The following is a 26,359-nucleotide window of genomic DNA, read 5'->3' on the forward strand; positions in this document are numbered from 1 at the left end:
GCTCACCTTGTACTTCCAAGCTATTTTTCATGCGATTTTTATCCATGGAGTTTTGTTTTCTTTTAACTCCTTTTAGCTAGTTTTTTGGTGGGAAATGTTCCTTTTCAATCGATAAAAGCAAAACTTTTTTTTAAAAAACCTAATGGTTCTCTTGCTCTGTGTTTTGTCCAGCAAAGTCATTGACGCAGAGCTAAATAACATTTCAGAGTTACTGGGGCAGCATATTGCAACCTCAGATTAAAAAACATGTCCTGCATGTGTTTGTGTGTATGTGCTTCTGTGATGTTGAAATGCCCTTGGTTCAATGGGCTGGTTTGAGCATCCTCCCAAAAATGCACGGTTCAGGTGAATTTTGACCTAGAGCATCATGAAACCCTTGCAAAGTTGTTCATTTAACCATGATAGTCTCTTTCATTGATGCAACCAAGCAATCCTACCTATTATGGTCTGGTGGACAACCACACCCATTGATTGTGGGAATCAGAGGGGATCCCAACGTTCCGAACTGTTGCTCTGTGCAAGAGTTTTACGGTCTTTTCCAGCCCTAGGAGTTTACACGCTTTGCAGACATACAGCAAGAAGTGCAACTTTAATTAAAACTTGACACCCTGAGAGGTAGGAACTCCTGGGAGGTTTTCAGCATCTCCAGGGGTATGAATAGTCTTTGACACACAAGTGCATCGGCGCTGGGCTGAGTGGCTGCCCCCATCATCTTGCTGAGACCTCGGGAAGACCCGCCAGGAGCCTGCAGAGAAAGAAGAGGAAAGAAAATCAGCGTCAAACCCGGGTTCTGGAGACTTGCAGGGAGGGCTTGCTTTGCAAACGGCCCAGGGAGTCAGTCCCTCCTCCCAATAGGGCAGGTGGCAATGCCCCAAAGCTTGCCTCTGCTTCTCTCCCCAGGGCTGAGGTGTTACTGGTTTTGCATTTCCTGGCTCCATTCCTTCAAGATGTCCCCAGCAGCTTTCAAGGTCGAGTCCTCCTAAAAGATTGAATGAAAAAAGGATGAGCTTTTTTTTTTAAAATAAAATATAATTTTTATTGAATAATTATTTTTACAAAGTGAAAAGATAAACATGAAAGAAAATAGGATAGGAGAAGATAAGGGAAGGGGAAGAGGGAAGGAAAGGAAGTAAATGGAGGAGAAAGGGAAGGAAGGAAAGGAAAAGAAAGAAAAAGGAAAGGAAAGGAAAAAAGAATGGAGACTTCACCTTTGCAAAGCAGAAACGCAGAAAATGGTCAAAATTTTTCTTCTGTGGGACACTGTAGAAAGCAGAGACAGGAATGGAAGCCAGACGCTGTAGAGGAGGGAGGACATGAAAAATCAGGATGAAAAGCAAAATACATCTCTCTCTCTCTCTCTTCCCCCCTCCCCAAAAAAATATTTTGTTCCCCTTCTTGGATTATAACAAAAAACAGAGCCTTCATGGTGAAACTTTAGAGCCCCAGTAAAGGAAAAGTACGTGAGGCTCAGGGTTGAAATGAGGGGTCCTTGGTGCTCAGAGAGACCCCCCCCTTTAGAACCCCACCCTTCTCCACTCACCTTATTCTTAATCATCCATTTTGCAAAACGAAAGTCGTAGGATTCTTCCGAAGGCAACAAATCAATTTCTGGAAGAGGACACAAATGACGTGAGGGCCTTTGGCAACCTCCGCTGGGTCTTTAGAGGTCTTTACTGTAGTTCCCATCATCCCCAGCCATGCCCCATGTGGCTGAGGAACATGGGGCAACCCACTAGCATTGCGAGGCTCTGTTATTATAATCCTACAATACAAATAGTCTTAGTACGGGTGCAGATAGTCCTCTACTTACGACCAGTCACCAGTGACCATTTGAAGGTACTTCCATCCCAGTGCCAAAGTTATGACAGTCAGATCACGGGACCACATTTTGAGCCATCGACCACCAGCCCACATTTAAACCATGGGCAGCGTGTTTTGCCAAAAATGAGTGCTTACTTCTGGGTTTTGCCAAAAACACCCAATAGCAAACAATGTGTTCACTTAATGACCACAGATTCACTTAAGGACTGTGGCAATTCACGTAACCACCAACGTAAACGAGTTTGTAAAATAGGGTTGGTTACATGGGTGACTTGCTTTACGACTGCCAGTCTCCATTACGGTTGTAAGTCAAGGACTACCTGTAGTCCTCGAACTACGATGGCAGCTGGGATTGGGGTTTCCAACATTCACCGTTGCAGATGTGGGATCAACTCAACACAGGCCCAACCTGAACACCCAACCCTCTGCACAGCCCTGCAGGGACTTTGGGGGGGGGGGGGCTTACTAAACGTCGAGAGGTCGGCAATCAGGTAGTAGGTGCCCTCCGGGACAATCGGCGTCATGCCCACAGAGACCAGGCTTTCCACCAGGAGATCCCGTTTCCGCTGAAGCTCTTTGGGCAGCTGCAGAAAATAGCTGTCGGGCTTGCCGAGGCGTGCCAACTCTTGCTCAAACCCATGGGCCACGGCCTCCTGCTGAAGCAAAGGGCGAAAGAGAGGACGATGGGGTGGCAAGCCAGCCTCGGGGGGGGGGGGGGAGTGTGAACCCAGCAAAGTGCAATTTATCGAACAAGCCATGGGAAGTTGGCCTTGTCAGAGCTCGGGAAAGAGGATGGAGGTTTGCAAAATATTAGAAGGGCAAGACTTTGGCCTCTTCTCCCTGGATAATAGATGACAGGCAGATAATAGATGATAGATAGATGACAGACAATAGACAATATAGGCAATAGACAATAGGTTATAGGTAATACATGACACATTAAAAAACGGGGGGGGGGACTTCCCAATTACTCCAGCAGACAGTTAGAAAGATGATAAAGAAAACTTTGACCAGATGATCTTAGAGCAGGGATTCTCCCCAGGGGTCAATAGTGATTCTCAAGGGCCGATGGGACGGCCCAAAGGGTTGATAAATATCCAGGGGTCAAATGGTAGCCAATAAATGACAGAGGGTTGATTAGGATCGATCAATCTTTAGGATCTCTGTAGAACTCCATGTCAGTTTCTAGTTATCTATTATCTATTATCCCAAGGAACCATCACATTGCAAGAAACTGGACGGCTTGTTTCTTTCGTTGATGCTTTTAGCCTGCCGTGCAAATGCTGTGAATGGGCTGCCAGGTGAACCTGGGTTGTGTGAAAGCCACGCTTCGCGCGGCCCTGTCCACTTACCTGAGCTGCAGTGGCACAATGATAGATCGAATTTTGGTGGACGGTTCTTAGGTGTTTCAAGAGGTGGTCGGGCCCGATGGCCCAGCCAACCTGTCGGAAAAAAAGAAGATGGATAATTACTTCCCTCGTTTGGTATGTCTTCTTCAGATCTTTAGAGGAACACCCTCGGCTATTATATTCCTCAGTTGGCAGCTAGTTCTGCCATTTGCAAAAAAAAGAGGAAATGTTGATGAGCGGGCCTATGGGTGTGGGGAGTGGGTACAGATAGTCCTCGACTTACAATCGTTTGTTTAGTGACTGTTCGAAGTCACAATGGCACTAAAGCAGTGACTTGTGACTCTTTTTCACACGTAGGATCGTTGCAGGATCCCCCAGGTCACGTAACCAAAATCCAGACACTTGGCAACTGCCGCCACACCAGATCCCTCACCTTCCATCCTGTGGCACTGAAGGATTTGCCAGCGCTGCCAATGGTCACAGTCCGCTCCCACATTCCTGGCAAACTGGCTGAAAACAGAGAGGAGGAAAGTCTGTCTGCTCACCCAAGGTATTGTCTGAAAACCGCCACCCTCTCCTGCCGGCTCTGCCCATCTGCCTTCCATATCGCAGGACGTCGGACTCCCCAGAATCTTTCCAGGGGACTTGTTATAGAATCAGTGGGGCATTGCAAGAATCTACGTTGGAGGTGGTCCTCGACTTACGATCAAAACCCTAAGTGCCATTGCTAAACAAGGTACAAGTCGGTTGCCAATCACCAAGTTGGTTGATCACGTGACTGCAGGGATGCTGCAAATGATCCTAAATGAAGGCACCCAAAATAGGATCATACGACCGGAGAGAGGGAAGGCAGCCATCAAAATTTAGGCTCCAGGTCATAAGTAGCCCTGGGGAGGTCCATTGTAAATTTGGATGGTCATAATTCAAGACTACTTGTAAAGAATTGGGAATATTTGTGGGAAAAGGACCCACTCAGCTGGACCTTACCAATCCGCACATGCTCATTTTCGTCATAAACCAGCCACTCGTAGACTTCATCGCTTAAACAGAGCACGTCGTGTCTCACACACAAGTCCGCCAAGTGCATCATCTCATCTCTACTGAAAACCTGCAGGACACAAAGAGTCAGGAAGTTGGTCCCCTCTGAAATGCAACTATCACAACAACCCTAGTAGGTAGGCTAGACCTGGCCCAGGCGCTCCGATTGTGCTCGGCTTCCAGCTTCTCCATTTTATAAAAAGTGAACAGGTAAAGACTCCAGAAGTTATGGGTGCTCCAACACTGGAGGTTTTCAAGAAGAGACTGGACAGCCACTGGTCCGAAATGGTATAAGGTCTCCTGCTTGAGCAGGGGGCTGGACTAGAGGACCTCCAAAGTCCCCTCCAGCCCTAGGATTCTATGATTTAAATATCCCCGATGGCCACCTGGCAATACTTCATTACCTTCCCCAAAGGGTTGTTGGGGGAATTCAAAATCAGGACTTTTGTTCGTTTGGTGAATGCCGCCTCCAATTCGGCTGGATCGAGTTGCCAGTCCCGGCTGGATGCCAGCTTTCCACTTTTGGCACCTTTCTGGAGGAGAGAAAAAGGACCTTGGTGAATGATCTCCAGCCTGGTGCCCTTCAGATTCATTAACTTAATGTAGATCCTTTAAATGAAATTAAAATAGCAGCAGCAACAAAAACGAAGGGGGACCATTTTGTTGCCAAGAATCCATCACATAAACCCCAGAGGAAGTCTTGGAAAATGCACAGTCTGAGACCACAACACAAAGGATATGTTGCAAGACTGATAGTCGCCTCACAGAGGAAATCAGGTAAAAATCACAACCAGATGAGTTAATTCTACTGGATTGTAAAGCTACATTAGCAGAAACTTGCAAGTACAAATATTTCTCCGTCTCCTTTGCAGCCTGAGAAACGAGGAGGGACCCCTTCTGATCCTCTTTCTCCACCCATTATGCAGCTCTGGGCTGTGCCCTCTCTTATCTGACTGTCCCCTTGGCAGCGTCTCTTTGCCCACTGATCACCAATGCTCTGAACTTGAAGTGTGCCCTTCCCTTCCTTATTTAGAAGACCCATGAACGGGCACTCACTCACCAGACGGAGGGGGACAAAGACGGGTTTCCCGCCTGCCATTTTGGTCATGGGTTCATAGCAGTCAAAGTACGGCTCAATTATAATCACCTAGAGAAAACCAAGACGGGGATTGGGCACTTAAGTGACTCATGGCAAGGGAATTCTGGGAGTCCATGCACCCTTAAAAAGGGGCCAGCATGGGAGAAGTAATTGCCGACTTGACCCAGCGGACCCCAATAACGGGAGCTGAGATGCCTCCTTCAACAGGCAAGCTGAGTCCGCTGCTCCCTGCCCGCTGTGTCAAAACCCTGGACCCCCACTTTGCTGAAGGAGGACTGGTACCCCTTTAATTACCTCGTCCCCCTCATCCACCAGGGCCTGGAAGCAGCAGAAGAGAGCTTCGTACGCCCCCACTGTCACCATCACATTCTTCAGCGGGTCCAGGTCTCGCTGGAGCAGCTTCCCAAAGAAGCGAGCCAGGATCTCCACCAATCGCGGATGTCCCTGGGGAAAAATAAGACCCCAAAGTCTCTTAAGGCTGAGAGACTTTTGAGCAGGTTTTGCACGATGGTGAACTTAGCCACGGTTAAATTTTGAACCGTGGTTGAATCAGCTCAGTTGTCTGGATCTGGAGGCAATCAAGCTTCTGGGCTTACAGACGACACCCAGGGAGCTACGTGGCCTTTTGAACCAGCCATACAGGCAGTCCTCAACTTATAACCAGCTGTTCGAAGTTACAACGGCACTGAAAAAAGGGACTTATGGCTGGTCCTCACACTTACAACCGTTGCAGCATTTCCCCCGTGAACAGAATTCAGCTTGGCAAGCTGCATTATTTACAACCTTTGCAGTATCCCAGGGTCTTGTGAACAAAGTTTGCCACCATCCCAAGCGGCTTCTGACCAGCTGGAATTTCAAATCTGGGTCATATGTAGCTCTGCAGAGGTCTGTTGTAACTTTCTACACTCGTAAGTCGAGGACTACCTGTTGGTGATTTATTGGACGTTTGTAAGCTGCAGCTTAAAAGTTTGTGAATAAATCACAGGGCCCAAATTTGTTCCAGATGGTTAACAAAAAGCAAAGTTCACCCATTTTTGCACTAGACTGTTTGTGCCAAAAAGCGGATGTTCCACGTACAAAGGCCTGCGTGTATTGGTGCAACATGGTGTTTTCTCCACTGATCGCTTCCATGTAGGCTTTCTTGACAAAATCCGGTGGGGAAAAATTAGGAAAACCTTGACCCAAATTCACAGCCTTGTGAGAAGCAGCTAGTCGAGAAAATTCCACCCTAAGGAGAAAATCATTTAAAAAAATAATTTTCATGGAAATCTATTTTTTTTAACAAATAAGAAACGATAATGAGAAGAATGGGATGGTTTTTCATTTTTGCAAACATCTTCCCTGACAAATAATTTGGATTTTTGGGGCACCTCAGAGGGTCCTGGGAAGACCCCAGGGGTCCTCGGGCCACCCTTGATGAGATGCTGGCTTAACCCATGAACCAACCCGAAGAAGCAAATTACGAGCTGCCTACCAGATATTCTGGTCCACGCCTTCCAGCCGCCGAGCTTGAATTGCCTTGGCCATATTTTCCTAGATTTAAAAAAAGCAACGAATCATGAATAACTCCAAACCACGGACTGGCCAATCCCGGCTAAGTCCCTCTTCAGGTAGTCTCAGCTTACAACCATTCATTCAAAGTTACGACAGTGCTGAAAAAAAGTCCTCACACTTATGATGGTTGCGGCACCCCTGCAGTCACATAATCAAAATTTTGGTACTTGGAATGTATTTAAAATGTTGGCATCATCCTAGGTCTTGTGATCACCCTCTGTGATCTTCCCCATCAAACAAAGTCAGTGGGGAAAGCTGAATTCAGTTAACAACCGCAATGACTCACAAAATTAACAAAAAAAATTATCAGTCAGGCATGACTTACTTAACACCTTGCATAAAAATGTCGCCTCCAGTTTTGGTCGTAAATTGACAAATGCCTGTGGCTGTTTTTCCCTTTCTTGCAACTGTAGCTGATCCCCAAAGGCCAAACCAGTGTGTTGTTAACCCTTAGAAAGGAGGCCACTCAGAGATGCAATAGAGAGGCTAGCCTGAAAAGTCGGAAAAACCTCCCGGAAGAAAATCAGAGCCAAGGAAAAATCCACAGAAATTCCACGGAACTTCTGGGTGTTGACAAGGGCAATTGTGCAAGCACCATTCCTTGCATTGCATAACTCCCGTTTTTCCTACCTTTCGGTTACAAGGAAATTTCTCTGAGGTTTCAGTTTTTTTACAGATCGAGGAAGGAAGAGAGCCAGCAACCCAGAAGAACACAAACTTGTGTCACAGAAAACACCTCAGGCACCCAGAACAACCGCCAGCAGCTCACAAACACTCCCTTACACACTTAGAGAACTTGACACCTCCTTTGACAGGGGAGAAAACTTTGGAGAAGTTGCGCAGCTCTTTCAAGTGACCTCTGTGGAAACGGAAGTCTGCTCCAGTGCAGCTGCCGATTCTTAACCTCTTAATAAGACTTGGGACTTTAGACAAACAGTTAAATAAAAACTGTGACAGACGCATGGTTTTTTTTCCCCTCTTGCACAACACTGCCCTCCTAACTCTTGCATTTTGAAAATAAATAATAACGTTGTCTTAAATTGATATACCACCCAATTCCCAACGACTCTGAGCAGAAAGCAGTTTCTTATTCCCTGGTTTCCTTCTGAATTTCTACAGAAAAACCATGAAGAGAAAGCTAGTGCCTCAGGGAGAAAGGCTGCATTCTTTTCCCAATATGCTATTTCTCTGCTTGCGGGAAATTACAATGCGCAAATCTGAGTAAAGATGGCAGAAAAGGAAAGATTTTTCCCATCTGCGCCAGTTCTCTGCTTGCATGTGAACCTCATGCTCTAGCTTAGGAGCCTCCAAACTCAGTAACTTTTAGACGTGTGGACTTCCACTCCCAGAATTCCCCAACTGGCTGGATATTCTGGAAGTGGAAGTCTGCATGTCTAAAAGTTGCTGAGTTTGGAGGCCCCTCCTCGGGGCAACAAATCCTAGATACTAAACCATGGGCCAGTCAGTTGTGCTTCCTACCTTGGTACAATAGTAGCCAAAATACAAACATGGGGTTCTCCACAGACCATGAATCAAAGGCAGGCCACGACAAGGGCAGCTGGTACTCCAGAGAGCTCTGCACCTTTTTATGCATAAATAAAACAAATGTTTAACTCTCTGCATTATGAAACCCAAATTAAAATATACGGATTAATCGTCACACTGTCTGAAAATAGTCTTAAGGTTCTCCATTCACTTCCTTTATCACTAACCAGCCGCAGAGATCAGATTGATAGATTATCCAGCCTACAAAACAATACCCCAAAAGGAAAAACAAAAGCAGGCTTAGAGTGAAAAATGAGAAAAAAATAATAAACAGCTTAAGAGGAACCAATACAATCAAGCTTGATTTGAGCTGTGTAAAATCCAGATAATCTCAAGGTGAGAACGAAAAACCAGAATGTTTGTGAGCTTTTCCAAACTCTTATCTGTCACCCAGATTATTGCAACCAGCCCTGAAAAGCCTCAACAATGTTACCGAGTTTGCACAACACACTTCTCCGGTAAATTAAACTTAATTATTTCTTCTGAGTGGGCTGAAACAGGCTTAACCTGGGTTAGCTTCTTTGGGGGTTAAAGGTTTGCGTGCTGAGTTCATGTCTGGTCAGCAAACCCTTTTTTCAATGAGAGAGAGAGAGAGAGAGAGAGCTTTCTACAACTACACAATGATTCAACTTTCAACCTAAAATCTTTCATTTTTGTTCCTGTTTCAAGTCTGAAAGCCAGAAGCAATTTCCCAATGGAAACAGGATGGAATAACATCTTCTCGTTGCTTAAAACAGTTTACAGGGGCATCTCAGCCAGATTCCTTTGTCTTCCACCAAAGCGCAAATTGATAGATCTCCAAACTCAAGAGCACCAAGGGCACCCCTGTTCAACCGTGAGCTTCAAATGTTCTCTTCGGTAAAAGTCTATCTATCACTCCACAGACCAAACTTTGAAAGAGGGTTAGTTCAGCAACCGTTTTGCCAGCAAAGGTGGGAAACCCTGCCCGAAAGCCACAGCTGGCAAGAAGAAACCGATGCCACAAAAAAGTCAAAAGAAACTTACAACTTTGCTTTGTCACAACACAACATCTATCATGCTTCCTGGATTGAGCCCAAAGCAGCTTCTTCCAACAGCTGATTCATTTCCCTTTTCCGGTGGAGGGATAAGGGAACTGTCAGCCAACCAGAAAACCTGCTGGCTGCATTTAAAAATGGGCGTGAGACAACCAGGCGCTTCTATTTGGCGCATAAGCCGTGTGAGCTGCAACTGGCTGGCTGGATTACGGGGGGGGGGAGTGTGTGTGTGTGTGTGTGTGTGTGTGTGTATGCTTGTTTGTCCACAAATCAGGGTTTGGACAATTTCAAAGCACTGGCCATTTAATCCAGGTTGTTCTCTGTTGATGAAACTGCCAGCTGTCACTTTTGCAAAAGTTGCACCCTAGTTCCCACGTTGTAGATCATCCTACATCATCCTATGTTATCATCTGACTGAGGATATTACCTAGTTGGGTAAAGAAATGTCTGATTGATGAATGAATGAAAATGAATGAATGATGAACACTGGTGATGTTACCGACTTGGGTCATGAAAGGTCTGCAAGAAAACAACCAAGCTCAGAGAGCACCAAGGACCCCACAGTCCTCCTCCTCCTCCTCCCAACCCTGAGCTACAAATGTAGTTTGCCCTTGCCCAACATGGCCTCCGCCCGTTCCAAAGATGGCGGCCAAAGACGTAGCGCCGCGCCCGCTTGGCGACGTATCGCCGCCGAAGCCCCACCCACAGCCGCCAAGATGGCGCCGTCTAGTGGCGGCGGCGCGCGGTCCTCGTTTCCCGCCGCCGCCGCCGCCCGCCGCCGCCGCCGCGGGGGATGCCCGGGCCGGCCGGGTGACGTCAGTTCCGGGGTGGGGCGGAGTGGTGCAATGAGGGACTGAGAGGCGGACAAAAGACGGGGCTCCGACGCGGGAGGCGCCACCAGGTGGGTGCGGGGAGAAAGGCAGTGGGGGAGGGGGCGATGAGACCCCCCCCAAGCAGGAGGGGCAGACTTGGAAAGCTTCAGGACTAGGAACTTGGCTCAGTGACTATGGGGCAGGGGGAAAAGGGGAGGGAGAGGAGTCCCGCACACGCAGACACGCCTCTTTGCCCCCCCGAACTATGCGGGAGGGGAGGCTCAGGACTCCTGAGGACTAGGAGCTTCATTAATAAGGGAAAAGGCGCCCTCGTGGAAATCCTGCTGGCAGGGTGGGGGGTTGGGAGGCAAAGACTTGGCGGAGGGGGGCTGAGCCCATCCAGATAGACGGGAGGCAGAGGCAGACCGCAAGAGGACTAGTAACCTGCCTGATTTGATGCCAGGCGAGGAGGCTGGCCGAAGGACGAAGCAGCTACAGGATGGGCAAAGGGGGCTCTGGATCCGGTTTGCTGGGTGTCCTGCGGGGAAGCAGGTGGGGAGTTTGCGGAGGAACAGGAAAGGCAGGGAGGGGGGAAGGGGGAGCTGGAATGGGGAGACTGAGGGGCACGGAGGGTGCTGGGGTGTTTACAGCATTGCCAAGGAAGGCAGATTTGGGGGGGACTCCTGGAGGAGGGGGAGGCTGGGCAACAGCCTGAAGATGGGCAGGGGGAGAGAAGGAGCCTGGGAAGCGGAGTTGGGGGCTCTTTGCACATCATGGGCTGGGAATAGGATTCCCCCCTCCCCAGACCTTGTATGCCAGAATATATTTGGGGTGCCTCGGGCAAGGGTGCGTTCAAGGCAGGCCCAGAAAGGAAAAATACCCCAAACGGGTCACTTTAGGGAAGGGAGGTCAGAAAGCCGGGGGGGGGGGGGGAAGGACGTTCAAAATGGAAAACTCAAATGCAGGGGGCTCGACTGATTCTCGCATGGGGGGCTTCCAAAGTTGGGGGGAATGAGAAAGCCAGGCAGGTCAGAGAGCCGTGCCCCTCCCTCTCCTCTCCCCTTGCCCTCTCCATTTGGCTTTTGAACCCCCGCAAGGAAGGTGCAAAGAGAGGCCTAAATGCACTTTAGGAATTTATGATTTCGAGGGCGCAGGTGGGAAGGAGCCCTGGGGCAGCCCAAGAGGCTCTGTGTGTGTGTGTGTGTGTGTGTGTGTGTGTGTGTGTATTTGCGCAGAAGATGAAAGGGGAGATTGGAAAATCATGGCAAAGCGGAAAAGGGCTGGCCATGTTACTAGTCCCTGCCCTGGAGGCAAGGTGGCGAAAGAGAGCAGAGATGGAAAGAAAACTCAGAGATGGCCCGGCTAAAATCTCCGGTGGGTGTGTGTGACTTCAGGCTTGGGCAAGCCTGGAGGTATTTGGGGGGGGGGGTTAACCCCGTCTCCCGGAAAAGTGAAACTGGGAGGGGCAGGAAAAAGATGGAGGGAATGTGTGAAGGAAAGCGGGACTGGCTGGCTGCCGAAAGAAACGTAGGCGTGCTTGCAGGTTTTAAGGCAAAAGGGGCGGCTGGGAAACAGATCACTAGGTGACTAACTTTGCATTTTGTGGCCAACCCTGAGTCGTCATTGTTTTTATTCCAAAGGCTTGGTTGCAGGAGATGCTCTGCCCTTGTGGCTCTGGTGCTGGTACCCTTGCACCATTTTAGCCTGGCACTCTGTGTGTGTGTCTGCATCCCTTCAGCTGGTTCATCTGGGGTAATGCTCCCCCTGGAGTTGTTGGGAGGGAAAGAAAAGGAACATAGCTGAGTGTTGTCATTCCAGGAACCATGCCAAAATGTCCTTTAAGACAAAGATGGAGCAAAAAAAAAAAACCAAAAACACAGGGCTGCTCCTGATGCAGATAGACAAGATTGAAGATTCCGGGAACTTTAGAAAAAGGAAAAACATTTTCCAGCTCTTCCTTTGACTGGCTGCTGGAGAAGGGCAGCTTTTTAAGGTGTGGGAAGAGAGGGACTGAATGGGGAAAGGATGTTATGGTCGGGTTATTTAGGAGCGAATATAATTTGATTTATCAAATTTAGCTACCACCATCTAAGGGAGCAAAAAAAAAAAAACTGTTGTCAAGCAAGATCATGGATAAGTGAATTTTGCTCAGTGAATCACAGTTGTTTAATAACAGGCTTGTTAAGCGAATTCTGGGAGTTGAAGTCCACAAGTCATCAAAGGGCCGTGTTTGAAGACCCCTGAACTAAAGGAAGGATTGTAAGTCGAGCCGTCCTTTTGAGCATTTCTTTCCAAAACAGGCCCCTGACAAAAGGTTTCTCTTTCCAGCACAGCAAGGTCCATGGCGCTCGGAGGCTGCCTCCCCACCCAGCATCCCTGCCCGGCCAGCAGCTTTGAACTCCAGCCCAGATTGCTGAAGTGCAGATAGCAGAGCGGAGAGGAAAGCCGGCAGCTTTTTCGGACGGGGCAGTGGGGGGGGGGCATCCCGGGAATGACCGGCTTGGTAAGGTGACACTTCTTTTCTTTGAAGCCATAAAACAAGGGGGGAGGGAGCCATTCCAGTCACAGGTCAAGCAGCCAGCTGACCAGACGCAGTTTTGAGGTTGCTTCTAGTACAGCTAGTCCTCAACAATGTTTCATTTAACGACCGTTCGAATTAGGAGAGGAACAACCCTCAAGATTTTTTCTCCCCTGTGGGTGGAATTATGTAAGGGGATCATAAATTATTCCTGAGAAGCTGGAAATGGGGTTGCATGGCTTGGGGAAAGCCGTGTTGGATTCTAGGAGATTAAAGGCTGCGTGTAGCTTTGCTCTGGGCAAAGAAATCGCAGCTTCTCTCCTTAATGACTGACTACTATTAACACCTCACAGAGGGGAAAATATCGCAAGTGGCAAAGTGGCTTGCCTTCTTCTCGCACGTCTCTCTCTCTGGGTGTGGGTGTGGGTGTGTGTTGCACGCGTTTGGCTGTGCAGCAACAGCCCATTAAGGAAGATGGAATCGCAGCACAGGTAGAGAAATACTCTGATTTTAAAAAATACAGATAGTCCTCACTTAACGACTGTTTCCTTTATGGTCATTCAGAGTTACGACAGCCACAGAATGGGTGCTTTGAAGCAAATAAAATCATACATGATTCTCCTGTGATCTTGTGACTTCACCTTGGGCAGGCCAGCTTGAGAACTGGCTAAGGTATTTTTGAGGACATGTAAGTCACCATTTGTGATGGGTTTTGTTTTTTTACCAGTTTCTGGCATTTTTCCCACTCAAAATGAAGTGGCTTGCTTAACACCCGTGGGGTTCGCTTTACAACCGTTGTGAAAAAGTCCAGAAAATTACTTCTGGTCACATGGCTGCCTCGACTGATGAGCGTAATGGCTCCTGGCCATATTTCCAGGCTTAGTTATGGCCATAAATTGTGGACTATTTGTATCGCAACTTTAAAGGTGTGAGCAAACTACTTGGGGCGGTGATGACAAGAAAGGTCATAAAATGGGGCAAAATTCATTTAACAAATGTCTCACTTAGCAACAGAAATTTGGGCTCAGTTTTGATCCTAAGTCAAGGTCTGCCTATATTTTTCAGTTGAAGACACTGGCACTGCAGAGTGGAGATCTCATTTCTCACCAAATCTGCAGAGCTGAAGATCAGGGTTGCCCCTTTTAAAAGGTGCTGGACTTGGGACAGATCCTGGTTTAATGCTGGGAAGCCTCCTGGCCTCCCTCGCTATCCCAGCCTGTCCTGCACCTCACCTGAGTTCTCCTCCCTCAGCTGAACTGTAACAAGGCTGCCCTTGAAAGGACGATGCACAGCTCACGATGACTTGGCACTTTCCTAATTCATGAGCGCCAGCAGCACAGCTGGCTTGTTGGGTGGCTGTGTCATTGCATCAGTGTGCCTTGTTCACAACTGCCCATTTAGGGTGGCCCTCCTGCCGAGTTGCAGGAAGGAGAAACTGGGAATGTGGCCTTTGGTTTGCATTTTGCATTGGTGTGCATCACTTTGCATTTAGCTGAAACACGTTTCCTGTGTTTAATGTGCCCAAATCTGTCTACTTATGTATGATCAGATTATAGCATCGGGTGCAAACCTGCGTATTCATTTGCTAGGGAATGCAGCATGAATAGTAAGATTTTGAACCTGTCTTCTGTTGTTTTTATTATGTATTGATTTATTGTTAAATATAGTCGCCCAACTCCCGTGGAGCCTGTGGTGTATCAAACAAAACAAAACAAAAATCCATACTAAACGGATGAAAGCCTAAAACCACAAACAAAAAAAATCAGCCCAGATCAAATGAAACAGAGCTTGGTGGTGTTCTTGCAGGTGTTTCATGACCCAACTAGGTAACATCATCCGTGCTAGAAGCAAACCCCACTCTCTTCTAGCACGGATGATGTAATCTAGTTGGGCAATGAAATGTCAGCAAGTAAACAACCAAGTTCAGAGAGTATTGTGGACCCTAAGTGATGCTCCGTGACGAACACAACACAGACTTGAATGCAGCGTTAGAATCTTTTAATGGATCTAAATAGTGATATTTGGCTACACGAACAGCTGTTTATATAATAATAATAATAATACAATGATAAAGTTGGAAGGGACCCTATACCATTTCAGACAAATGGCTGTCCAGTTTCTTCTTAAAAACTTCCAGTGTTGGAGCATTCACCGCTTCTGGAGGCAGGTTGTTCCACTGGTTAATTGTTCTAACTGTCAGAAAGTTTCTCCTTAGTTCCAGGTTGCTTCTCTCCTTAATCAGTTTCCATCCATTGCTTCTTGTCTTTGCCTTCAGGTGCTTTGGAGAATAGCTTGACTTCCTCTTCTTTGTGGCAGCCCCTGAGATATTGGAACGCTGCTATCATGTCCCCCCTCGTCCTTCTCTTCGTTAAACTATAGCAAGGAGTCACTAGGGCACACTTTTCTGGAAAATACACAGAAGACAGCACCCTAAAATTATATTTAAGTGGTGCTCCGGAGGTTGCCTTCTGGAGCTTTCCAACACATCCTTGAATTTTTCTTCCTCTGCAGTTGTGACTCCTTCAGAACGAGGCTGAAAACCTTGGGAACTGGTTTCCTTCTTACTTTTCCCAACTAGGTCTTCAAGGTTTTGCTTTGTTCTTGAAAGAACTTTTGTTCAGGAGGTTGAGATTTTTTTTTCTGTTCAAAAAAACAAGTTTACAAAACCTTTACTTGGGTGGGGGAAAAATAATAAAAGGAATAGAATAGCCCAGGCTGGAGTTTAAGGGCCTGAGAACTTCTAACCATCTTTTTTTTGCCAGAACAAAAAACAAACAAGCTGCATTTCCAAAGCTCTCATTTTGGGAGGAAAACAGCCCATCCACTGCGTTAGCAGAGAGACACACACACACACACCACTGTTTATAGATCAGATAAGTGTTGGGCACAATTTTTTATCCTCTTGAAAAATCTGCCCAGTGTTCAGGAAGTAAGATTTTCCAGCCGGGAAACTGAGCAAAATGAAGGAAGAAAATTAGATGAACCACCAAACCAGAATTTAGAAGTGTCTTTGCAGACTCTTGCTTCTGAATAGACCTCTGCAGAGCTGTGCTAAAGCAGAGGTGCTGGAATAAAAGAATTTCTTCCCCATCCAATTCTGTCATTGTAGGTACTTCAAATTTTGCAGCAGGGAAAATATACTTGGTTGGAAATACAACTGTTGTTCAGTGAGAACTCAAATATTTTGTATAGTACAAGTAGGGTTTTTAATTCTGTCTTATGTCTGGTCTTCTTATTTTTCTCTAATTTTTATATTCTGATACAGCCTTGTGGCTAGCCAGTAAAGCACTACTTGTACTCCTCGACTTATAACCATTCATTTAGCGACCGAAGTCACAACGGCACTGAAAAAAGTTACTTAGGACCGTTTTTCACACTTACGGCTGTTGCAGCATTCCCCCAGGGTCACGTGACCAAAATTCAGACGCTTGGTTCATCTTTACGACCATTGCAGTGTCACGTGATCCCCTTTTGCGGCCTTCTGACAAGCAACGTCAGTGGGGAAGCCAGATTCACTTAACAACCCTGTTACTAGCTTGACAACTGCAGTGACTCACTTAACAACTATGGCAAGAAAGGTAGAGGATTTCCTGTATTAATGGAATGAATCTTCAAACTATCCAGACTTCGAATTGAGTAGAAAAGGCTTTTCGGCGCCCTTTCAGTGTAACACCAATGTAACAGAGACTTTTTCAGTGGCTCTCTTTTGACCTTGAAAATCAAAAATCTCCTCCTGAGGATTTTTCTCACTTGCCTGAAGTTGTTTGTTCCGAAAGATGAAACTGGGTCATAAAAGGAACATGTTGTTTCCTGCAGTCACAAGTTTAAATAAATAAGGCTGGCCTAGCCAAACATGTCAGCTGATTTAAACTGCACCTTTTTTTTTTTTGCAGTTTTCTTTGCTTCCCTTGTCTTCCGAAGTACAGCTTCTGAATTTTGAAAGCTGTGATTTATTGCACGGGATGTGTAAAGCTTTATACAGGGGTGGGTGGTGTAGGAAAGCTTGCAGTCCCTTTGCTAAAAAAAAAAAAAAAAAAAGCAGCACAGATCTTGTTTTTGCTGAATGCGGGTTTATGATCCTAGAGGGGTTTGCTTTCATTCTTCCCGTCTTCATCCCTGAGGGGAAAAACGAGAAATGAAATGAATAATCCGCGCAGGAAAAAAGTCAAACCCTAAGCTAATGAATGCTTCCTAACTCTTGTTATCTCGTGGTTCTGCATCAATAAGAGCAGATTAAGGCTGGCTGACTCCTATACAGGTAGTCCTTAGCGTACGACTATAATGGACACAGCAGAGACTTCAGCAATGCTCCTTGATTGGTGTGGAATATAACAATAGAATCTTGTCTAGGTTTCCGTCTGTCCCATCTTATACTAAATAAAATCAAGGCAGAGTGACACTGAGTTTCTTTCTGACCCTTCCTTCAAACTCTGGGCTGTGTCATCTTTGCTACAATTTCTCTTTAACAGTTTGCTCTTTCATTTCTGAACGTAAGCTCTACATTTAACAAAAAAAAAACCCCAAACCCCTGTGCATCTAAAATGCAGCGGGAACTTAAATTTCCATAGGCTAGTCCGTCCTCTTTTGTTCAACTGTCTCGCATTTGCAGCGTCCCTGGCTCCCTTGGAATCTGCCTTGCCTCCGTTCAATTATATATATTTTTCAGGATTTTTTAATTAAACACAATTAAGCCAAACAGGAAACCGGCCCAGCTGCAGACAAAGCATCCCCCTTGGCCTTACAGTTTCGATTCCAAGAAAGTCTTGAGTTCCTTATAAGGTCTTCTTGGAGAAGAAAAAAACAATGGATGATTCAGTCCAGCTTGTGGTTGGTTGGGAACAGAAAGGTCCAAGATGGAGGGATTCAGAACATCTGATGAGTCAGAAAGACCTTGGGCATCTTTGGTTCTTTATTTTTTATGCGGATCTAACATGGAGGTGATTGCAATGTTCTCCCAGCTCTTAAAGTCAAAACAGTCTCTCTTATGTCCGTGATGGCACCTTCTGCCTTCCTGCCATCCTTCAGATGTATCTGCCCTCAACCACCAGGAGACACTTGTGGGGGTCTCTCACGGGAACAAGTCCTGGTGGGCAAGAGCTTCTCCAGGATGGGAAGGGGCTTTTGAGCTTGGTCGTTGGCTCTGCCCTTGTTTCTGCTTTGCTAAAACATCTGAAGAACGGTTGCAGGAACTGGGTATGTCTAATCTAGAGAAAAGAAGGATTAGGGGTGACCAAAGGGCAGTGTTTCAGTATCTGAGGGGCTGCCACCAAGAAGAGGGGGATTACCTGTACTTTATGCCATAAGCGAAATAAATAATGAATAACAGGATTCAGGACGCTTTGAAGGCCAAGCAGCACTTCCTTACGTTGGCCGCATCTGCTGAGAGTTTTTTTCTCTCTTTTCAGGTGAGCCATGATTCCTGTCACGGAGTTGCGCTACTTTGCCGACACCCAGCCGGCGTACCGTATCCTGAAGCCCTGGTGGGATGTCTTTACGGACTACATCTCCATCGTGATGCTAATGATCGCAGTATTTGGTGGGACCCTCCAGGTCACCCAGGACAAAATGATCTGCTTGCCTTGCAAATGGGTTACCAAAGATGCTTGCAACGATTCTTCCCGCGAATGGACGGTGGGAAGCGTGGACTCCAGTTACTATAATGCTTCTCTGGGGCCATCTGTGGAGCCTGGGCCCACCGGGATCAAATATGAACTTGACCGTCACCAATATAACTATGTGGACGCCGTGTGTTACGAAAACCGCCTTCACTGGTTTGCCAAATATTTCCCCTACCTCGTCCTGCTGCACACCCTCATCTTCCTGGCTTGTAGCAACTTCTGGTTCAAGTTCCCCAGGACCAGCTCCAAGCTGGAGCACTTTGTCTCCATCCTCTTAAAATGTTTCGACTCTCCCTGGACCACGCGGGCTCTGTCCGAGACGGTGGTGGAGGAAAGCGATCCGAAGCCAGCCTTTGGGAAGATGAACGGCTCTATGGAGAAGAAGTCTTCCAACGTCAGTGAAGATGTGGAAGCCACCGCCCCAATGCTGCAGAGGACCAAGTCTCGGATTGAGCAAGGGATCGTGGACCGCACAGAGAACGGCGTCCTGGACAAGAAGGAAGGGGAGCAGGCCAAAGCTCTCTTTGAGAAGGTCAAGAAGTTCCGGACCCACGTGGAAGAAGGAGACATTGTCTACCGCCTCTACATGAGGCAAACCATCATCAAGGTCATCAAATTCATCCTCATCATTTGCTACACGGTCTACTACGTCAACAACATAACCTTCGACATTGACTGCAAAGTGGACATCGAGAGTCTGACCGGCTACCGCATGTATCGCTGCGCTCACCCCCTGGCGACCCTCTTCAAGATCTTAGCATCCTTCTACATCAGCCTGGTGGTCCTCTACGGCCTGATCTGCATGTACACCCTGTGGTGGATGCTCCGGAGATCCCTCAAGAAGTACTCCTTTGAGTCCATCCGAGAGGAGAGCAGCTACAGTGACATTCCCGACGTCAAGAACGACTTTGCCTTCATGCTCCACCTGATTGACCAGTACGACCCTCTCTATTCCAAGCGCTTTGCGGTCTTCCTGTCAGAGGTGAGCGAGAACAAGCTCCGGCAGTTGAACCTGAACAACGAATGGACCTTGGAGAAGCTGCGCCAAAGGATCACCAAGAACTCCCAGGAGAAGCTGGAGCTGCACCTTTTCATGCTCAGCGGCATCCCCGACACGGTCTTCGACCTGGTGGAACTGGAGGTCTTAAAACTGGAGCTCATTCCCGACGTCACCATCCCGCCCAGTATCGCCCAGCTCACGGGCCTCAAGGAACTGTGGCTGTACCATACGGCGGCCAAAATTGAGGCCCCGGCTCTGGCCTTCTTGAGGGAGAACCTGAAATCCTTGCACATCAAGTTCACGGACATCAAGGAGATTCCGTTGTGGATTTACAGCCTGAAGACGCTGGAAGAGCTTCACCTCACGGGGAACTTGAGTGCCGAAAACAACCGGTACATCGTGATCGACGGTCTGCGGGAGCTGAAGAGGCTCAAAGTGTTGAGGCTGAAGAGCAACCTGACCAAGCTGCCCCAGGTGGTGACGGACGTGGGGGTCCATCTCCAGAAGCTGTCCATCAACAACGAGGGCACCAAGCTCATGGTCCTCAACAGCCTGAAGAAGATGGTCAACTTGACGGAACTGGAACTCATCCGCTGCGACCTGGAGCGCATCCCTCACTCCATCTTCAGCCTCCACAACCTGCAGGAGATCGACCTCAAGGACAACAACCTCAAGACCATCGAGGAGATCATCAGCTTCCAGCACCTCCATCGCCTCACTTGCCTTAAACTCTGGTACAACCAAATTGCCTACATCCCCGTGCAGATCGGCAACCTCACCAACCTGGAGCGCCTTTACCTGAACCGGAACAAGATCGAGAAGATCCCCACCCAGCTCTTCTTCTGCCGGAAACTTCGCTACCTGGATCTCAGCCACAACCTGTTGACTTGCATACCAGCGGAAATCGGAGCGTTGCAGAATTTGCAGAACCTGGCGGTGACAGCCAACAGGGTAAGGAAAGGGGAGACCGGGGGGGGGGCGCTTTGCAGTAAAATCCTACTTGGGTTTTGCAGTTAAGAACCTAGAATAATCCTGCATCCAGATTTGATCACCGCAGTATAAAGAAAGACGCCGAGACTCTGGAAAAAGGGCAGAGAAGAGCAACAGAGACAGTGAGGGGGCTGGAGGCTAAAACATACAAAGAACAGTCACAAGAATTGGGTAGGTCCAGTCTAGAGAAAAGGAGGGCCAGGGGAGACAGGATAGCAGTCTTCCAACATCTGAGGAGTCGCCACAAGAAAGAGGAGTGGGTCAGCCTATCCTCCAAAGCACCAGAAGGCAGGACAAGAAGCAACACATGGAAAGTAATCCAGGAGAGATCCAGCCTAGAACTAAGGAGAAATTTCCTGGTGATTAGAATAATTGATCAGTGGAAGAGCTTCCCTTCAGAAGTTGTCACAACCGCATTATCTGCTTTTTCATACCGCTGTGGCCTCTTTGTCCGTTTTTAAACTCTCTTGCTTCCTGAAATGCATCTTTGGAAAAGGAAATAACATGCTTTATTTGAAATATATAAAATATAACATATTTATTTTACATTCTTTTTACTTTATGAAAATCTCGTACTTGCCCTTTTCTGGTCCCATAAAAATCCAGTGTTTCCTTGATAGGTAAAAACTTACTTTTTCTGCAGCTATCTATACTTCTGACCCCAAAACCCCCAACCACTTTCCCTTAAGATTTATACTATTAAGTTTGTCTCTGAGCTCCCTGTGCTTAGATAATGTGTTTTTACTAACACATTAGGAGATGCAATGAGGCTTTTTACAGACAGCTATAAAAAAAACTTCGTAGAAGATCCCAAAAGTAATACAGGGCTCTCGTTTCGGGCTTGACAATTATACGAGCTGAAATAACACAGCTCTGTGTACCTTTTGGGCTCTGTTTACTTGTTCAGAGCTTAAAATAAAGAGAGAATGGGACAAAGCTACACACAGCCATGAACTGGCCATTTTATCAAACCTGTTGCTGCAAAAATAAATAAGATTTTCGCATGATTAAAGTGGATTTATCAGAGAACAGCCTCGCTAGAAGCCTTTTGAATGAAAAGGCTTGTAAAGATTAAAAAAGAAATCTTGTTATTTTATGCAGCAGGGCCGGATTAAATTTGATCCAGGAATTTTTTGTGTTTGTATTTTTAACTATTATGAGATAACTCTCGTTTCGTAGAGACTCTGTGCCCGTTTCAGGCCACCATTAACAAAACTATGACCATTGACAATTATTAATCATTAAGTTATTATCATTATTCAGTTGATAATTTTAATGATTATATTTATTGTTTATTATGGTGATCCATCAGCCTTTTGTCTGGAATGACATAGGGTTTTATTGCAAGGGGTTGGTCTAGAAGACCTCCGGAGATCCCTTCTAACTCTGTTATCCTGTTAAAAATCTGTATTTGGCAAGCATGCTTTAACATTGCAGTGACAAGCAAAATCAAAGGGGAAGTCAGATTCATTTAATAACCCTGTTACTAACTTAGCGACTGCAGTGACTCAGTTAACAACTGAGGCAAGAAAGGTCATAAAACGGGGCAAAATTCACTTAACTGCCTTGCTTACAGCAAAAATTGGGGGCTCACTTGCGGCCGTAAGTCAAGGACTGCCTGTGCCTTTATCAAGGGCCAAGGCCAGCTCCTTCCTGGGTACAAAACCCTCCACAAAATCACCCCTTTAAAAAAAACCTTGATTCTGTTTCAAAAGACAGGGCAGTATTGCCCATGATGTCAGTGCAATTTCCAAAATGTTAATTTTGTTCTTTTGCTCTTTGTGAAAAGAAAAGCGGAGGAACACTGGCTGCTGGATGTTTGTTCTCTTGCCACTGAGCAAAGGGTCTCATTTCTTTCTCCCCCCCCCTTTTCGTTTCCCCAGTTCTGGGCAGGGCTCCAGTTCTCATGAGGCTGAGGGGAGGTGGTCTTTTGTTAACGGAGAGGGCTTCCTTTTTGCTTTTGAAAGGAAGAGTTTAAAGTTCCAGTTCTTTCCCCTGCCAATTGGTTTCTCTAATTTCGCAATCGCAGGCTGTGTTGGAACTGGCAATCCAACTGGGTGTGTGCGTGTGTGTGTGTGTGTGTGTGTGTGCGTGCGTGCACCGGGTTGGGGAACCCTGGTTGGGAAAGTCCTTTTAAAACCACGTGTTGGGACACTGGCGTGTTAGGTACAATCTGTGGGGGTCCTTGGCGCTCTCTGAGCTTGGTGGCTTTCCTGAAGACGTTTCATGACCAACCTAGGTAACATCTCCCATACCTAGTTTTATTATTTTTACAAATAACTCAAGATAGGGAACATTTCCAACAAGCCTGCCTCCTCCCATTTTCCTTGCAACAACGACCTTGTGAGGTGAGCTGGGCTGAGAGACCGGTCGAAAGTCACCCAGCCGGCTTGCGTGCGTAAGGTGGGACTAGAATTCAGGGTCTCCCGCTTTCTAGTCTGTTGCCTTAATCACTGGATCAACCCAACAACTTTGTTGCTTCTTTTATTATTATGTTTATTCCGAGTGCTTCCCCTGAATGTTTTCAAGCCCAAACATTTGGAGCAAAAGAAAAATGTTTATTTTTTTAAAAAAAGGAAACCTTTGAAACTGAAACCTTGTAGTCAGCTTGCTTTATTTTCCACTCCCTGCCCTAAATCAGTTACCCTGATTTATGAACTCCGGATATTAAAATGCCTCGTGGACGTTTTTCTTTGCTTCTCCTTCAAATATCGTCACCCACCCACTTCCCTTCCTGGCTGTCTGCTTCTGCTGTTTTAAAAAGTTTGTAAAATCTGAGTTTTCACAGCAAACATTCTTTCCTTGCTGGACCGAGGGGCTTGCCTTAATTCTGGCCCTTTCTGTTGTTGTTTTTCTTCCGTTCAGAATTTAGCAAAATGCTGCTTGGGGAAAAAAAGCCAAGCTGGTAGTTAGCATCAGCATCATCCTCTGTGAAGTGGCTGTTCTGGCTCCCACAGACAATGTGTTGATCTTATTAGCTCTATGACAACAAAGCAGCAATAGATTAATTACAGGCCCTTTTGCCTCCCTAGAGGCTCTTCCTGTTTTCTGTGCTGGTTTGTTTGCTTGGAAACAATTTATTTTCCCTACCTTCCGGCCCCCGAGGCCACTTTTACCAGAGGATGGTGCCTCTCTCCCAAAAGAGGCAGAAATATCGGGTTTTCTTAGAAAACGGTTGCTTTCAATACTCAGATTTCTTAACAGCAAGTAAAAAAAATCTTCCAAGTGCAGGCAAAAGGATTCTTAAATCCAACAAATTTTGCATTCTGTGTATTTTTAACTGTTGCAAGCACAGGTAGACCACAGTTGAGCCCCAAATTTCTGTTGTTAAGTGAGTTTTGCCCCATTTTACCACCTTTCTTGCTATAGACTGCAGCTGTTAAGTCAACTTTGAGCCGGTCAGGATCGAACTGCTGGCAGCCGGCAGAGTCAGCTGGCAATGCTGCACTCTAACCACTGCGACACTAAGGCTCATACAGACTGGACAGCCAGTTGTCTGGAACGGTAGAGGCTCTCCTGCTTGAGCAGGCGGGTTGGACTAGAAGACCTCCAAGGTCCCTTCCCACTCTTGTTATCTTCTTATTCTGCTGTCCTGTAAAGTTTGCCCCCCCCTCCAGCTTAATCCTCCCTCGCTGCAAACGGGGATTTATTTTCGGCTTTGCCTCTTCTCCAAGCTGGGCCTGAGCGTCTCTCTCGCCTTCCCTCTTTTCTCGCTCCAGATTGAGGCTCTCCCCGCCGAGCTGTTCCAGTGCCGGAAAACAAGGACTTTGCACCTGGGCAACAATGTCCTGCAGTCGCTGCCTTCCCGGGTGGGCGAGCTGACCAACCTGTCTCAGATCGAACTGCGGGGCAACCGCCTGGAGTGCCTGCCGGTGGAGCTGGGCGATTGCCCCTTGCTGAAGCGCAGTGGGCTGGTGGTGGAGGAAGACCTCTTCAACACCCTGCCTTTGGAGGTCAAGGAGCGACTGTGGCGGGCGGACAAAGAGCAGGCTTGAACCCGTTGCCGAGGAGGAGGAGGAGGAAGCAGCAGATGCCGCTGAGCTGGGGAGCTGCAGCCTGGCCCTTTTCCTGCCTTTGACCCCGCTTCCCTGGCCCCCTGCTCTGGAGACCTTCACCCAGGGGCCAGGGCTCCCTGACTGACAGCCAAGAAGGATCAGGAGTGGCTGGGAATGAGACCGTTTCTCTGCTTCAGGAAGGAGAGGAAAAGCAGGACAAACTCTGGGGAAGGGATTGTGACTCGGCCCGTCGCTCTCAGTGGGGAAGGACGTGGGAACTGGTCCCCCGAGGCTGAGGCTGGCACGCTCGGAGGAATTTCCCACCGCTGTGTGTTGGGGCAGAGAGCCTGGCCCTGCGGCTGTGTTGAGTGGTCCCGTCCTTGAGTGCTTCGCCCCATCCGAAGGGGAGAATGGCGTCCACCTCTCCAGCCACGCATTGCGCCAAATCCAGTCCTACTCCCAGCGATGAGGCTCAGATCCTCTCCGAGAAGTGGATCAGAGAAGATGCAGCCTTTTTTTTTCCACCCAATGGTGGCATTTTTTTTTTAAATTGTACTTTACTTTAGAACCCTATTTGCAAAAGTCTGACCTAAACCCCCTTTGTCCTGGAGTTTCTCCCCAAACTTGAGGTTCCCCAAATCGTGATGGCAGAAATCACTCGTGTGTGTGAGATCGAAGAATTTCCACATGAAGGATGCCAGTCTGTATTTTTCCATTTAAAAAAGTCTTAGCAGTTGTAAAAAAAAAAACAGCGTTAGGCAGGCAGGGGAAATTGTTAATTTTTAAACTGACATTGGACATTCCTTATAGGACTTAACACACATGGCTGCAGTTGGGAAATGCCCGTTCAAGGGGAACGGGGGCACTGACGATAACACTAAAAAGAACCTTTAACGTACCCAGTAGTTTTTTTTTTTAATCTGCTACCAGCATCTTTCCAGGAGACTAAGACTCCATCAGTATTCCCTTTACAGTTTTTCTTTTAAAATAACAGCTGGTCTGTTTTTCGCTCTTTTCGTTTTTGAAGCCTCAGTTGTCCAAAGAGACACGATTTCGCCTCCATTGTCCGGTTTGACGCAGCACCAAACGGGTCGATTCCCTCCCAAGTTTCGAAAAGGCGTGGCCGAAAAGGCAGAGCAGGGGTTAGGGGTTTTTGCCAGGGGAGGGGGCCGGGCGCATTTCTTTGCAAGGAAGACAGGAGTCGAATTTGCACTAGTGAAAAGGGGTTTTTTTTTACCCTCCACAAGTGGCCTAAACTTTCCACCCTGTTTGCATTTCCACCTGCCAGGTGAGCAAGGAATTAAGTTCCCAAAGTTCTCAGCCAGGATGGAGTCACAGTGTCCCCTATTCAGAAGGACTGGGACTTACTGAGTCTGCCGTTCCCAAAAATATACACACTATATATACATACATTAAAACTAAAATATCGTATCTGGAAGAGAGTTGCTCCCTTCAGTCGAAATGAATTGCACAGGCTTCGATCTGTGAAGAAGGGTAGAGCAGCCAAAGCTGGTTGCCATCTCTTCGGGCACCCCTGCCACTGGAAGGTTGGTCTTGGCTGATCTCGAAGAGGTGGGGGACCTCTCTTTTTTTTCCCCTTCTTCCCTTTTCCAGCAGTCAACGGGACAAGCTTCCCTGCTGCCTCCGTCCGCCGTATCAGGAAGGATTTCTGCAGGCTGGCAACGCTACCAACATCCAGAGCGAAGTGACCCAGGCACCGGCATTGTTCGTATTTAAAATAAAGCTACTTGGAAATCCTCAAGAAACGTCGGGTCTCTGGTCTGCTTTAAACCACGATCGTAGAAAAACGGGGTGGGAACCACAGATTTCTCTGATGTTCTTAACTCTGGTTAAGAAGCCACAACCAAGACAGCTGTCAGAGAAAGGGAATCTGAGTCTGGGCCAAAACCGTAACTCGAGAAAGCGTCTCAAACAAGACTCCCCCTAGTATCTAACGGCAGACGGGGACGGGAGGGGGGAAGCACATTCAGACTTGCAAGCTTC

At 47.2% G+C, this 26,359-nt stretch overlaps 2 protein-coding genes across 11 annotated transcripts; one reads left to right on the forward strand and one right to left on the reverse strand.

The window, feature by feature from the left end:
* Positions 1-570: 570 nt before the first annotated feature.
* Positions 571-9,548, reverse strand: KYAT1 (kynurenine aminotransferase 1). 5 transcript variants are annotated; one of them, XM_039345074.1, is made up of 15 exons: positions 9,412-9,548; positions 8,341-8,443; positions 6,782-6,840; positions 6,385-6,535; positions 5,602-5,751; positions 5,269-5,355; positions 4,613-4,741; positions 4,158-4,278; positions 3,604-3,680; positions 3,174-3,263; positions 2,288-2,477; positions 1,541-1,608; positions 1,209-1,295; positions 883-979; positions 571-745 (listed from the first exon to the last, which is right to left on the reverse strand). In XM_039345074.1, exons 1-14 carry the CDS (start codon positions 9,435-9,437, stop codon positions 911-913), a joined length of 1,407 nt encoding a protein of 468 aa, XP_039201008.1. In that variant the 5' UTR covers positions 9,438-9,548; the 3' UTR covers positions 571-745; positions 883-910. The 5 variants fall into 5 exon arrangements, with proteins under 5 accessions (XP_039201008.1, XP_039201009.1, XP_039201005.1 ...); XM_039345075.1 differs by lacking the exon at positions 8,341-8,443 and having other exon boundaries at positions 9,412-9,540; XM_039345071.1 differs by lacking the exons at positions 8,341-8,443; positions 9,412-9,548 and adding an exon at positions 7,645-7,726.
* Positions 9,549-10,133: 585 nt separating this feature from the next.
* On the forward strand, positions 10,134-26,121 carry LRRC8A (leucine rich repeat containing 8 VRAC subunit A). Of its 6 annotated transcripts, XM_039345086.1 has the most exons (5): positions 10,134-10,323; positions 12,563-12,737; positions 13,317-13,440; positions 18,158-20,321; positions 24,080-26,121. In XM_039345086.1, exons 4-5 carry the CDS (start codon positions 18,165-18,167, stop codon positions 24,353-24,355), a joined length of 2,433 nt encoding a protein of 810 aa, XP_039201020.1. In that variant the 5' UTR covers positions 10,134-10,323; positions 12,563-12,737; positions 13,317-13,440; positions 18,158-18,164; the 3' UTR covers positions 24,356-26,121. The 6 variants fall into 6 exon arrangements, with proteins under 6 accessions (XP_039201020.1, XP_039201019.1, XP_039201022.1 ...); XM_039345085.1 differs by lacking the exon at positions 13,317-13,440; XM_039345088.1 differs by lacking the exon at positions 13,317-13,440 and having other exon boundaries at positions 12,568-12,737.
* Positions 26,122-26,359: the final 238 nt, after the last annotated feature.

The sequence above is a fragment of the Crotalus tigris genome, unplaced genomic scaffold, assembly GCF_016545835.1.
Source record: "Crotalus tigris isolate CLP2741 ecotype Arizona unplaced genomic scaffold, ASM1654583v1 scf7180000017940.1788314, whole genome shotgun sequence".
In the NCBI taxonomy this organism is placed as follows: Eukaryota; Metazoa; Chordata; class Lepidosauria; order Squamata; family Viperidae; genus Crotalus; species Crotalus tigris.